This window comes from Papaver somniferum, chromosome 8, assembly GCF_003573695.1.
Source record: "Papaver somniferum cultivar HN1 chromosome 8, ASM357369v1, whole genome shotgun sequence".
Lineage (NCBI taxonomy): Eukaryota > Viridiplantae > Streptophyta > Magnoliopsida > Ranunculales > Papaveraceae > Papaver > Papaver somniferum.
This window is the reverse complement of record NC_039365.1, coordinates 86,063,870-86,079,312: the sequence shown is the minus strand read 5'-3', so window position 1 is coordinate 86,079,312 and position 15,443 is coordinate 86,063,870. Positions and strand designations below refer to the sequence as shown.

Here is a 15,443-nt window from a genome sequence, read left to right as displayed (position 1 = left end):
ACCTATCTTCCTTAGGGGGAGTATTAGCTTTGTTATTATAATGTCAACAACGACATTTTTGAGGATTGAATGTATGCAGTTTACTGTGCTGTTGAATTCGGGAATCAAGTGTATGTGTAATAAATTCTTGAAATTTGTTTATCCAATATGATGTAAGAGTTTGTCACTAAAATTGACAAAGGGGGAGATTGCTAGAGCATAGCTCGGTTGAACCCACCAAGCATTGGTATGTCAAGTTTGATTGTCATATTTTAGTGAATCAAAACTCATGTTAAGATTCGCTTGATTATGTACTAGAGTCAACTTCGTATAGGTTAGTGATAGACGCATTTATGTGTCTAATTTGTCCCAATTGTTTATATTGTTAGTGCTCGATTTTGTACTTATTTGGTTATTTTATGTCTTTGTAGGTGTTTTTGGAGAAATAAGCTTTTGCGGCGAAATTGGCTCAAAATGTGGCATTTGAACCTCCGTAGATAACGTACCAGAAGCACCCCAGAAATACCCCGGAGGAACCCTGAAAAAGTGTTGAAAATATCCCAGAAAAATTACTATTTGCACCCAAGGGGAAAGTGTTATTCGGACTCTCACTATGGATAAGGGGTAACCCAATTCGGACATGTGCTAAAGGGACACCAGAACTGGATAAGGGGGAGGTCACCTTCACCGTTTGAAAACAAATTTTGGCGGGAAAATTTCCTTTCACCAGACAGATTTAGGGTTGGATTTTCGGACGAGTTTTAATGAGATTCAATCACTGATTCTCATGGGATGGACGTGATATGGATATACAATTCTAGTATGGATGATTTCATGGGCTTAATTGGGCTAGAATATCCGGGAGAAGCAATCAAAGTTAAAACAGAGAGACGTGTCCTGTTGTGCACTTTCAAAGATTTTGTGGAGATTTTGGGAGAGTTTTACGCTGGATAATCATGTATTTGGTCCTGTTCAAGTCATATGAAGAGTTTGGTGGCTATTTTATAGCTAACAGACGCGTACAAACACTGACAGAGGTGATTATTGTTTCAACGGCAGAGAAGAAAAAAAAGAGATTCTATCGGGATTTCTTTGAGCTGTGAAGTATATAAGAGGTGTAGAGAAGTTAGAAAAGGTTTTGTCGAGAGTTTGGGGAGGTTTGGAGGCGATCAGAGAGGCGCAGGAGGAGTTGCAGAGAAATTACCTGCTGCTGCTGCCATTAACACGCCTGAAGAACACGAAGAACGGACTCTCAGCAGCAGTCGTTTATCAACAGAAACATCGACTGTCCACTGTGGGTCGTAGTTCTTCAACGACAAAAGCAACTCAGCTCTGTCGTTGATTCTGGACGTCTTCTGTGGGTCGCATAGTTCTGTTTTACATCAATTTCTTGTATTTCTCTTCATTGTAAAACACTTTTGAGCATCAATGAATTATTTTGAGAGCATTTTTACTATGATGAGTTAAACCCCAACACTGGGGCGACGGAGGAAGCCGAGCTTCATAAATGGGTAATTTTATTAATTCTTTTTAAGACTTTTGCATTAAAAATTAATTGAAATATGATTTGATTAAATTGGGTGTTATTTGATTAGATGGGTCATGCTTAGCTTAGGTGATTTGATGTTCCATGCTTAACATTTACAACCAATGTTTTGAGAATCGACTTTGGCAAAATAAGAGTCCATATATGTTTTGAGCTATTATTGTTGAGAATAAATCATTAAGCCTTATGTTATGAAGATTGGCCGAATCATTAGTCCCAGTACCTCTCTACCAATTTGTCAATATTTGTATATATATTTTTAAATCTAAAAATCCATTACCTTCACAAGTTCGAGTTTGAACGATACCCCTTATCATCATTACTACAACCACCAAAAAAATCTTTTAACAGTTAGCCTGAAAGTATTAGGATATGAGACATTACAAGTATTGCGAAGACTTGAAGATGTGAAGAAGCAAGGAGCTACAACGACAACAATCATCCTTCCACTTGAGGTTAGTGATATTTGACTTGAACTGTTTCATTCCCTAACGTATCTTTCAAGTCGTGCATATTGAAAATAAAACTGCGAAGCATGTTTGAACTCTAGATAGACATAGTATTAAGGAATACAATACGAGGTTTATTGCTTAACCATTAAAATTTGTAGATAAGACATCGCCATAATCATTTGAATGCTATTGTTATTATGTATGGGTATGAGGTGAGGATTTCATCCTAGGGAACAATGTTTTCATGTGTTCTAAGGAAGTAAATTCATGAACTTGGTTTGTGAATCGAAAAGGAAATCGCCAGGTGTTATTGGTTTTTTTTATTCATTGCTTATCTTATGAACAACCAATATGTGTGATTAGTAGAACCGCTCATGACTTGTTTGTGTTCTTGGTAAAACTTTTCACAAAGACCTGACTTATGTATTGGTATGACTTTTATTAGTGAAACCGATCTTAAGTAATCACCTGAGATGGTATGATCGGGTTTGTGATTTTATGTCTGACCAAAACTGGGAAAAGAGGAACCGATCCTAGTAAGAGGTGCAGTACATCATAAAAGGGAACCGATCCTTGTATGAGGTGCATAAGGTTTATAGCAGAAAGTGGAACCGATCCTATGGACATGTATAACACGTTTTTAGGAAAAGGGGAACCAATCCTATGGACATGTGCAACACATTCAAGTTAGATACCATATATATGTGGGGAACCGATCATAGTACCTAGTCTACCAAATTTTGGAAAGCTAGTGTGACTATGCACAATACTCACATGGAGGTAGAACCGAAACTTTTTTTGGTAGAACCGTTAAACCCATGATTTGTGATTGAATGTTATTTTATCAATCGCATAGTTCTTGAAAGTCAGATGAATCAATTCTAAACTTGTTTGGAAGTGTCAAATCGGTTTCAAGGTTGTAAGTATGAAAGAGAACTTACAAAGTTAGGATGTCGACATACTTTGAACACGTGCTGTGAATGTTTATTATTTAATTGTTCAAAGTTATTCCTTAATAGCTAAGGGAAGAGAATCCCAGGATCGAAACATAAATAAGTTAAGAATCTTTTAGTTAAGGTTATTAATTTCATTTTTAGGAAAATACAAATTAGTAATGTGCATTTACTAATTAAAGATTTTCTGAGAGATTTCGATCATTATTTTTGGACAGAGCATTTCCAGGAATTATGGAAACCAAATTTGTGCTTTAATGAATATCTTGAGAATATTTTCAGTTTTGGAAATTCTTTGGTGTCCAAACTTCCTAGTATATAAATACTTGAAGTTTGCATTTCTAGCAAACTAATCCTTCGTAACAGCAAACTACCTCTTGTTGTGCTGCTACTGGTGAAGCCGCCTATTCGGAGAGGAGAGTAACCTAATTAGGCGAAATCTCTTACGACCGCTCAGTTTATAGTCTTCTTTGGGATTGAGAAGCTCTATTAGTACCGTTGGTGGGAAACTAGATAATTGCGGTTTATCTTTTGTTTTCATTGATTTGATTGACTAACGGTGGTTGAACTTTGATTGCACCTAGTTTGTTTATGCTTGAGGATCTTCTCTTCTGATATAAGATTCACTCAAAGTAGTTCAGAGTTTCGACAGGGATCTTTAGACTGTTGTTAGTTCTAAAGATGATCTTGTGATATCCATTGTTAACAGATTCCGTTATGTGCATCATTGATCACAAGAGATTCAAGTGATTGTGTGCAGGTGTTTATTGAAGATGTAAGAAGATTTGAAGACGAAGAAGATATTGAAGATTTCTGATTTGTGGGTTCATAATCTTTGATGTGCACAATAATTGTTTCGGTAAAAAGAGGATCCAATTAATAATCGGTTTTATCCTTGTGATAAAATTGGATTGATTAATTGAGTAGATCGGCATCAACACAATTCTTTGGATTAAGAGTGTTGATCGCAAAATCTTAACGATTACTTTGGTAATTGAACATAAGATAGATCTAAGGACCTGACGAAGGAGTTTATGTTAAGATAAACAGAAGAGCCTTTGTTCGACTCATATCACTTGGTTGAAGAGAGTTGATACCAAACAGATTTTTTTGTTCCTTTACTGTTTGAATACGAACCAAACGAATTGTTCCAAGTACGTGACTTATTTATAAGTTGGAGGCGTGGGAATACAGACGGAACTAGGTGAACTATAGGTTTAGTTACTTGGTCTCAACTATACGAAGTTAGGTGTAATTTTGTGTAATGGCTTAATTCTGAGAGTATTCAATTCTGGACAAGGTACCAGGGTTTTTCTACATTTGAAGTTTTCCTCGTTAACAAAACCTTGTTGTATCATTTACTTTTATTTTCCGCAATTATAATTGTCTTTATTATAATTTAAAGTAAACTACACAAACGTTAATTCTTATTTACTTGATAAGTGAATCCTATTGTGTTTGGTTGAGTCCGAACCTTTTTATCAATTAAACGTACTTCGTTGTTGTATTGTCTCGATCTCATATCCATAGACGATCACACGAAGTGTGAACCGATTAGTTGCATTGTGTCGACTCAGTCCATAGACAATCACTTTCGGAGAAAGGACTTATAGGTAGGAAAAGTTTTAGATTGAGGTATATTTGGGTACCCTCGTGTTTTCACAATCTTTGGTAAGTGCAATTATATGCACACCTGCATCAGCATAGGATTATAGGTGAGAAAAGAAAAGAGTAACATAAACACAATAACTTCACCACTTGGATTACCTTCAGAAGCACCATATCCCTTTCAATTTGGTTCATGTTAACCCTAGAACGCTTTCTCAACTCGTTCAACGAGTGTGCAAGGATGGCAAATCCTCAAGGGTAGTCGTGGACCTTGTAAAGTGGTTCCAATAGTTGTATATAACTGGCATTCACACGAGAATCGGAAATGCCGGGGAAGATAACAACTCCCAAGATGTAGAGGACATATGCATGGGTTGTAGCAATGATACGTTCTCCAGTCAACTTTCCTTTTTCAAGAAACACTTTTGTTCCCATGAATTTGTCCCTCAAGCTCACGGGATAGAATACTCTCTGCTTTACCGTACCCATTAGCATCTCCGACTTAGTCTTATTCTCATCCAAACCGGACACCTTCTTGGTGAACTCGTAAATCTTTTATTATTCAAGATCATTCACGTATTCGAGCCCCCTTAGGGGTTTACCTTCTATGCTTAGACTAGTAAGCAACTGTACATCATTTTAAGTTGTTATTTCGCCAACTGAAAGATGGAAAATATCCCTTTTCCCATAAAATCTCTCGGGCGAAGGAAGCAAGAGGTCGGTCATATCCAACTTTAGAATTATTGACTGTAACCAACAACCCCGTAGAATCTACTAGATCGAAGACTTTATTTTTTTTATTTTAATTGGTCATAAGTCCATTTTAGCATGTGGCGTTCCTTGGTTAAGGAGATGCACGACATTGGTGTCCTCCTAAAAAAATATAACGGCCGACAGACAATATTCAAAAGACTGGACGAATAATAGGTGATAGCTTAAATAAAAGTTGGAGACATAGAATAAAGTTAAGATACTTACTATGGTTGGGTAGACGACACCAACCTAACTATATTTTCCCCATAACTACTCTCTTTTGTCATCGAGTAACTCATAAACATGATAATCAGGGATGCGAGGTAACATCATCTCCGGCATGGGCATGTAATCCCTTCTTTTTTCGGCGGTAACTTTGGAACTTGTTGTTGTTGTACTTATTTTCCTACTCCTGCTTCCTTATCACCTTCTTCTTCATTATCTTCTTCGTCTTCACTTTCTTCTTTACCAAATTCTTCGTCACCACTTTGTTTTTCATTACTTTCTTATTCACTAGGTGTAGTAGAACCAAAGTTTTCTTGTGCTCACTACTCCACTTGAGGTGGTGGTTCATTGATTTATAGCGGTTTATTTTTACTCGCCGAGCACCTATGGTATTTAGCTTCCAACTTTTTACCATCCTTTCGACGAGGTTCCAAACTTTGAGGAGAAGCAAGATCGTTTTTCTGCTTCACTCTCTTTTCGTCTTGCTTTTTGCTTTCCCTTGTTGTCCCTAAAATGAATGGGGATACACGATAAACAATAATCAAATTTAAGGACGATACACACACAAAGACCGATACCAAACAATGCTTTAAAAGAATCCTTCTGTATAAGTGCTTATAAAAACCGATTTTAGGTTAAAAATTATACGGAAAAGTTGGCCATTTTTCCACTAAAAATTGGTTCATGTGGAAACTTACATAAACATATTTGTGGGCTTAGCAGTTAAGAAACCAAAGACTATATAATCGGTATATGTGAACATTCACATAATCATATCTAGCAAAAAAAACATACCGAAAAACGGTTATCTCTTATACGCGGGAAATAATCGATGTGGGCATGAACATCAACTGATTCTGGTTAAATGTTCTTCAACTAGAAAGCACATCCAGGACATTGATGGTTGTTAGTATGAACAAAGACCATTTCGTAATGCAATCGGTCTACAAGTACATTAACGTAGACCGATTCTGGTAAACCCCAAAGTTGATTTCAAAAAGTTCAATTTTTGAGTGAATGTGTGTTGTTAAAATCTAATTTAAAGTATTGGATTGATATAAAAGTACATGACTTGTGTCATTTCTGCTTGTATTGCGCTACCAGTTTGATCCTTCCGCAACTGTTTTCTTCTTCGATGGTTTATTTCAAATCGCTCGAATAATTGCTTGATTATTCTCATTAGGATAAGTAATTCCAGCAGGTTGCTTCGTTCGTGGATGATACATCATTACATTGAAGAAGAAAGAAACGATTAATCGTTTTTTGGATCGTCGATGATATTTTCATTTGAAAATGGAAAAAAAAAAGAGGGAAAAGAGAAGAAGAATCGATATTTATGGAGAAGAAAATGAAATAAAATAGAGAATTAGATTTTAGTATAAAGATTTGACAAGGATAAATTGGTAGTTTCATTGGATCAAGACACCCCTATCTTTCTTCTAGTTGGGAACAAATTTTAATAGGCCCCGGACAAAAGGCCTAGGCCCAAAATTAGCTAGGAAAGTAACATAGAGACGAGTGAACAATGTCGTACTGGACTTTTCTTTCTTTCTTTGCACATACAGAAGACTGACGTGGAAATCAAAGTTTACAACGGAAAACTACAGTTAATTACGAAACTACGATTATGCATACTTCTGATGAAGCTACCAACTAGATATGCAATAGATATTAGATTACTAAATAAAAGAACAAGATTCCGTCCAGAATTCATCGTCATTCTGATTTTATTATTGGTAGGTGATGACTTTCAGACTGACCTACTCTATCCAGTTTGGACGACTAGCTAGCTACTAATTTCGTCTCTCCGGAGTCCAGTGTGGGCACGCAGGGCTAAAATGTGTAGAGAGGAGTCTTGAGTCGAGCAATTCCATGATTGGTGTGAAGTTCACACACCTTGGCACCTTGTACTGATTGATAGACGCACCCCTTGATATTGCATAGTCCATGAGCTCTTCAAAAGTACCATTTTTTACTATCCTTATTTCCAACGGCCCTATGGAGTGATCAGCAACTCTACCTTGCCTGTAAACCGAGTTAAATGCCTCTTCCATAACAAGGCAACACTGGTTCAACACCTCGTCGCTCGGCAAGTTGTCTTGGTCTAACACTAGCAACTCCCAATAGATCACATAGTGCCCAGGTATCGTCTTGGTGTCTGCATAGCTTGTGTATTCAACGACGCTAGTATTGAAATCACGTAGGAGTTTCGAAGCATTTTCCACTGCTACCTGGAGCTCCGCTTCGTCGGTCTTGTCTGAGTCTATACTCAGCAACACATTCTTTCTTCTCACAAACTGGAATTGAGGGGCAGTGTTGTAGAAGCCAGTGACTCGGAGTATGTCCCCAACTTGATACCTGCAAAGCCCTGAATAGGTTGTGATAACCAGCTCATATTCTTTTCCCATCTCAAGGTCAGCCATGTCAATTAGCTTTGGAATAACATGTTTTGAGGACGAAGTGGATGGCTCGTGAGGAAGGAACTCGAAGTAACCCATGTTGGGCATGATAGTGTAAGTAACTTCGGAGGGCTTGCACAACGGCTTAAGATTAAGGCCAAAATAACATTCAGATGACGCATACATGGTGCAAGCTTTCGGTAGACCATTGCTATAGTAATCAAGGGTGGGAATGTACTGAGCCATGGCACCCGTAACTATCACCTCGAGGTACTTGGTATTAGGCCAAATCCTCGTAATGATTCCTTCCCAATTCTCATCACAACACTCGTTTGTGATAAATTCTGCTAGTTCAAGGTTTGGCTTCAGTATTTGCAGCTTATTATTATCTGAAGCAAGACATTGTCGAATAGATGGATCGGTGATCTTGGGGTTTAAGGTTCCAGTAGCAATGTCGTGGGCAAGTTGCCTCCAGTGCAATTGAAGAAACCGAATGGCACGAACTAGCCCAGAGGCGAAGACGGCACCAAGTCGAAGGACTTCTTCACGTTGGTAAAGACCACATAGCATTTGAGTGTACATGCTTTGAAATGAGTCCGAGCAAAGAATTGCCCCGTCCGGGCTAGTGTATACTGTGTAAGGATCGTGTGGCCTATTCTTGAAATGTTCGCTCTTGTAGTAGCTTGTTAGCACGGGTCGAGCAAGTAGGCCTCCTGGCGTCTTTGTTTCTGACTTGACAAATAAGAAGTAAAGGGCCTTTCCTTTATCTAACCCGGGAAGATAGCTGCACCGAATACATTTCATCAGCAATTTCCTAGGAAGTATTCATGGGTACGCGTGTGCGTCCCTTTTTGCAATCGCTAATAATTGAATTGACAGAAAGCAAAGAATGAGTTATGGACTACAATGTACTTACAGGTTCATGACTGGCATAAGAAGGCTGTAGAGTAAGGTGCGACGATCTAATTCTTCCTCAATCGTGGGCATCAACTTTCTCTCACCAGCTGAAGTTCCAGAACTGATCGGAAACAATATAAGTGAAGATAAATAATTGGAATTCCATTAGGATTGCTTTTAAAATAGACCAGAAGAATCTTATACAGAATGGCACATATATGATTAGTGTATATACCTGGTGAGAAACTCAGAGATGGGTTGAGAGCATAGAATAGCAGAGCGATCACCGTTAGCAATACGTAGGATTTCAGGTTCAAGATCCTCGTATTTGATAATGGGGACTTTCGACTTGAAAGTCTTACGATCAGTCGCTCCATTGAGTTGGAACCGCGAAAGATACTCAGTTTCACCATTTCTTCTCAAGATTTCAGTTATAACTTTGTCTTGAACAGAGTCGGTATTTTTAGTCATCTCCTCAATGAAATCAAGTGCCTTGGCATGCTTTTGATTACATGTTTTAGAATCAGCCATTTGCGTAGCTACTGAATGAATAATGATTGAGATCTAGAGAGAAATAGATGCAGAGCGAAAGAAGAAGTTTGTTATTGTGGTGAAGAAATATGAGTAAGCATGGTGTCATTTATAGGCAACTACTAATACTATTTATGTTGTTAGACTAGTAATGTAATTTGTAGGGACAAAGACTAACTCAGCTCTAGTCGTCTAAGCCTAGTAGGGAGAGATGAGATCGGATTGGATACTCATTTTCGTTTCATTTTCTTGTAACAAAAACAGAAGAAAAAACAAGAGTGATATAAAATGATAGACTGGTCGATGAAAAGGTCGACAATCATGGCCCATATGGTGTCACGGAATGGGTACTTCGACAGACAAGTAGGTCCTGGGTAAGCCAAGTCAGCGATTGTCGTGGTTGGCGGTATGTCAATTGCGAGACACGTGGAAGTAAAACGGTGAACATGTTGGTCCTAGAAAGTGATAGGGTGCCGGCCGCTTCATCCTTTTAGATGCTAATGACGTCCATAGTGTGGTCGTCCGTTTTGTTTTCTTTCATGTTTTAAATATTTAGTAATTTGACCCAACATGATATACATGAAGACATATACAGTAGGTGTTTGTTTCAACACTTTGAACGGGGAATTAACCAGCTGCTGAAATGTTGACGTACAGATTTCAACTTTTCCATACAGTCGTTGTCACAATAAATTGTCCAAACGTGCGCGTTTGATTGTATTTGGGTCTCTCTTTTCTCATACGTTCTCCCCGTCTGGTCGGAGACAAGCATCTTGGAAATTTCGTAAATACGGCTCAAACTAATCTAGTCGATCTGCAAATTCTATCTTCAACCTACGCACTCAAAGCCGCTGTTTTGCACGAGGAAATTTTCACAGATGCAATTCACGGGTTCCTCTAAAAGGACACTCTTTTCTTTTCTTTTTGATGGCCAACACTCCCTCATTTAGTATAGTTCATTCCTTCAAAAGGTTTGAAGCACTAGCCCCCATGGTCAAGATAAAAAAGCATTTACGTATAACATACTATCAGGACCAGGAACTAACTAGAATGATGGGTACATGCCCTTGTCATAAAAAAAAACCAAACATTTTAAAAGAGAACATAGAAAATTTAAGGAATTCGATTGTGCAACAAGGCGTTTTAAGCACACTAAATAGAGACCAGATTAACAGAAAGATCTCTGAACTCCCTTGCGCACCAATTTTCTTGTGTACTTCCAAGCTTCTAGTAACAATTGGCGAAAAAGCAGTAGACTGTTCACCTAGGTGTAGTGTTGCATGATTTCTGCTTTGCCTTCTCAATCAAGGGCTTCAACTGTTTTTTCTCAGCAAGAATCTTGAGGAAGTTAAACAAGAATGGGATATAATTGTGTTTCCTGCGTATGTTTTCAGTTTTCCATTTCTTAAATTTGTCCTCCTCCATCAATATCTTCTCAGTCGCGCTCTCAATCCCCATATTAATTTCTGAAAGCAACTTGTTCAGAGATTCGACACTGCCACCATTCACTTGCCTCTCAGCCTGTGCCGATGAAAGCTGCTGCAACACACGTTCTCTCCTCTTTTGAAGATCCTTGAGTTCAGCCGTATACATCTCCTTCCTGTTCTTTATAATTGCCATCAGATTAAATCTTATCTCGCTTCCAGAATACCTATCGATACGGTCTTGGATCACAGGTTGCACCATTTTTAACCAATCCAAATCACCTTGACCTCCAGGACATTGACCAAGACTAATTGGACCTTCCTTCAGTCCATCAAGCTCGTATAATACGCCGTCGACGGGTAGATAACTAATGAAATGGTACACGTCATCATCCTTTCCTGCAACCTTTTGCTCCTCAGGCACAAATGGTGTAGGCCTTGCAAAGCTATTGTGAGCCGTACGTATGGCTTCACTATTATTAATTGCCAGGCCTCGAAGTTCAGGAGGAAAATTCTTTGAGAATTCTTTTAATATCGACAATTCTGGGCCGATGTCAACATCAGGACAGTTCATAAGAATAGAAAGGATTGCTTGTGTTGCGCAAGCATTATTGATGACCTGTGAGGATTGAAAAGGTTGGTTAAACTGGCAGCCACTAAAGTTTGATGCTTCAAAAGTTAATGTAAATAAAACAAACTAAGATATTGGATGACACAGACCTGGCTTGCAAAAAATAAGTTGGGGTTTGGATCTTTAGTTACAACTCGATCATCTTTCTCCCCAGGTCGCCACTTGAAAAGGAATATCAAACCATACACAGGACTACAAGCATGAAGATATCAGTAAAACAGGACGCATGTATGAGAATGAGACAACATAACTAAAACAAGGATGAAATAGTTAGCTGACCGAAGATTGTTCAGAAAATCCATATCCAACGAATACAACTCCTCCACCTGTTACCACATAAACAGAGATTACTTGCATATGATACTCCACCAAACCCGTTCATAGATATGCATCGCTATTCATCAACTTAAAAATTTAGATCATGACGTACCAACTTTCTGATTTCCTACAGCAGTAACGAACTCCTAACTATTTCCTAATGTAACTCAAGTTATCATTTCACCTCCTTCTCTGACGGGGATGCCCTGGATATCTAATTATATACTACTAATATCTCAGTTCTTATCAGATCTATAATTACTTGCATCAGTTGGAAGAAGCTTGATATCAACGGATCCAAAGCGTTAGACGCAAAATGACAATAACATGTTGGGCAGGGGCATTTGAAAATTAGGTTTTCTATTTCCCATCAACAGGTATGTGGGGATGGCAGCATCCTGGTGATAAGTGGGTGGTGGACTAATTCATTTCCATGTTCCATTCTAACACCTGACCAAATTTACATCAAGCCGCAGCTGCTAGCGGCTACATAAAATAATTTAAAACAATCACACACAACATTACTCTTTTGAACTGTGAGAATTCAGGTAGCAGAAGTAACAAAGCTTAAAATACCATTGACTATCTGAACAGTGGAAGTAAAAAATCAAGATCACATTGTAATGCCTGGTCAATAATGATTAGTGACAAGCTAATAAAATCAAGCAAGCATACCCAACGTTCTTACACAAATCGATATTTACCAATATTCCCCGGTGCTCTATTTCTAAAGTTCTAATTTACATGCAACAAAACTGAAAGATAGTATAAGCAGTTAAGCACCAAATCACACTTCATGAACTAGCATCCCAGATATATATAATAATGAAAAATAATAAAAATGTCGCATTCTCAAGAATATGACAGCACAATAGTAAGAAAAGGAAATAACATTTAGAACAAACAAAATCACCTGCACGCCTTTCACTTGCATCTGCTGTATAAGTTCAGTAAATACACCTACAACACAAGGTGAGCAGCAGTCAAGCAAGGAAAATAAATATTTGAAGGTCATGCTTGGTATGCCTCGAAAACTGCTAACATTTACAGACAAAAGTCACTTTGTATGCACTTTTATGTGCTGGTTAGACACACAATGAGGCTAGATTGCAGTAGGTGAAGGTCCCATATGAATTAGGTAAAGCAGGCATACATTTGCCATTGATGATATCCACTATTCTAACAAAATCATGCGACAGATTTGTAAATTAAATTAGGATGCACTTCTACGGTTACGCATAAGAAATGCAAGTAAAAATAAGAAGCACATCAATCTGCTCCCAAGTTGTTATTCTAAGAGCAGCTAAGCATACATTTTTGTTGCTATTGTAACATGTCACTAAGTACCAGATTTAAAAAAAAATATTCTGGTACCGATAAAATCAAAAGTATCAAGTACTATTTGGTGTTCTAGGATATTATATTGCGCTGCAAACAACTCTATTACTACAACTCTTGTTTCAGCGTAAGATATGTACTGACTAATAACTCGCTTGACTTGCTCAAGATATTTTAAGAGAAATATAGCACATGAGAAGGAGCTGCCATAAATCTTACCAGGATCAGACTCAATAGTGCACCAAGACATGCTGGAAATATTTGAAAGCTGCAATAGACATAAGAAGATGGGTCTCAAAATTACAACTCCAGAAAGACAAGGAGAGAAGATACAAAAACTCTGGAACAAGTGATTTAGTGGTTCACACCAGATTCAGAGCTTAAAAAGAGGCTTTATACAGTAAAAGGATAAATTAGCAAAAGAACTGCTGCCATGTCCTCTTAAAATAAGTCGCAAGCAGTAGGTATCTGAAGGTTACACTTCTCAGGTATCCAAATGTCTAAATTCAACAATAACAAAACAACTACAAAGTTGTCTAAAAGGGGCAGTATATATGTCTCTTAAAAACATCTGCAAATGTATTCTGGATAACTATCACTTTTATGACAACTCAAGATCTTGGCAGAGAAGCGGTTAAATACGAAATCAACAGTGAGTCATAGCAAACCCATTATCATAATTTTTTCTGAGCCAACAAGACAAAGTCTAAAAAATAGTGAATAATCTCAAGTCAGCTGCATAATAAGTTATCGTGACAACATCATATTTAAAACATATAATCAAACACTAACTTGGAGGCAAATCCATTGTCAATGCTAGTCGATTTTGTTGAAGTTCTTACTAAGTAGACAATTACATTACCAAAACACACTAGGAACAAATATGAACAACCCTTGTGAATCTAGACTGGGCATGAATCAGATTCCACTCCCTTAGCACAAAGATATAACATACATGCTGGATAAGTTGACAACACACAAACACGGTAGAACAAACACTCAATTACATCTACTAGAAACATAGATTATTGCGGTATCCAAGCTTACAAATCTTAATTTACAAAACCCCAAATTGAAAATAAAACAATCCCAGCAATCCAGAGAACGAATATCAGTGTAAGCTATGGTTACAAAACCCTAATTAGTATCAGAAGCGGGTTTAGTGTGTACTTACAATGAGAGATAGAGATGTCAACAAGTAAAGTGGAAGAGTAAAACTGGATACCCGAAGGAAAGAGTGAGGGGGTGAACAATATATCCTCTGATTTTAGGGATTAGAGCGACAGAGAAGAAGAAAAGAGAAAGTGTTGGGATTTCGGAAAAATAAAGGTAATGGAGAGCAGACTAAACGCTGATATGAGGCTGAAAATTCACTTTTGCCCTTCACGACTACCAGGCGGCAGGCCACCACGTCTACGTTTGCTTGCACAAAGCACTAATACAGTGATACGTTTTCGCACGCCCTCGTGTCTCGTAATTTTACCTTGAGCTCCCCTTGCGAATACACCGACTGAATGAAAGAAAACAAATAATAGCGGAAGTACTGGCTGTCATCTCTATTTTTATTTTATTTTTATAGAAAAAGATTAGGCTTATAAGGCACTAAGACTCGAACAACATAGGGTTAGTGTTGACATTGGTAGTAGAAGCGCCACTTAACCTGCCAGCATTGTTTTTACAGAAAAGAACTAATTTGAAAGCATCCATATTTTGAGTTCTATGAATGATGCTAAGATTCAATAGAACAAAAGATATCGGGTGAATACCCATATTTCTACTACTGTCTTCTTCTTCATCTTGACAGTTTTTTCTTCCGTGATAGCTAATTCGAAATCTTCATGTAACCGCTTCATGATATAGTAACTTGAAACGAACTAGAACCTCCATTGCCTCGGAAGATATGGTAACGTTTGTGTGCTGCAATTCTTTGGCCCATTGGAAAGCTAGGTCCGCCCCTTCTGTTGCTCCCTCAGCTCCATAGTATCCTGGATGTCCTCTGGTTTCAGTGATGTTTCCTGCAAAATCTGTCATTATCAGAGCAGTGTAGTATAATAAGGTTTCAGGATCCTGTAAGGTGCATATGTTGATATTATTTCCTGTAGTAACCAGAGTGTAGGGAGTAATATGTTGTTGAGATGTTGTATCAGTTTCCTCAGGCAAGAGAGGAAGGTTGTTCATAATATTCCCTTGCATATGATGTATTATATTATGATTGCACAAGTGCTGCTTAATGCAGAGAGAAGTAACTCTCGCATTTGGCTGGATTTTTTGGAAAATGAGATCACATCTCGCTTTCCAGATATACCAACATGTAGTGGCATAGATGTTGCAGTTAGGACTATTGATTCCAGGTTGAAACCAGGAATTCAACCAGTCAATGAAAATGGTG

At 37.9% G+C, this 15,443-nt stretch overlaps 2 protein-coding genes across 2 annotated transcripts; both read right to left on the bottom strand.

Moving 5' to 3' along the window:
• Nucleotides 1-6,901: 6,901 nt before the first annotated feature.
• Nucleotides 6,902-9,446, bottom strand: LOC113302345 (indole-3-acetic acid-amido synthetase GH3.3-like). Its single transcript, XM_026551256.1, has 3 exons — nucleotides 9,048-9,446; nucleotides 8,832-8,933; nucleotides 6,902-8,699 (listed from the first exon to the last, which is right to left on the bottom strand). The coding sequence occupies exons 1-3, from the start codon at nucleotides 9,341-9,343 to the stop codon at nucleotides 7,310-7,312; spliced, it is 1,788 nt and encodes a 595-aa protein (XP_026407041.1). The 5' UTR covers nucleotides 9,344-9,446; the 3' UTR covers nucleotides 6,902-7,309.
• An 892-nt stretch (nucleotides 9,447-10,338) lies between these two features.
• LOC113301896 (ubiquitin carboxyl-terminal hydrolase 2-like) lies at nucleotides 10,339-14,393 on the bottom strand. Its single transcript, XM_026550734.1, has 6 exons — nucleotides 14,229-14,393; nucleotides 13,274-13,322; nucleotides 12,630-12,676; nucleotides 11,678-11,724; nucleotides 11,488-11,590; nucleotides 10,339-11,386 (listed from the first exon to the last, which is right to left on the bottom strand). The coding sequence occupies exons 2-6, from the start codon at nucleotides 13,302-13,304 to the stop codon at nucleotides 10,604-10,606; spliced, it is 1,011 nt and encodes a 336-aa protein (XP_026406519.1). The 5' UTR covers nucleotides 13,305-13,322; nucleotides 14,229-14,393; the 3' UTR covers nucleotides 10,339-10,603.
• Between the last annotated feature and the right edge of the window lie 1,050 nt (nucleotides 14,394-15,443).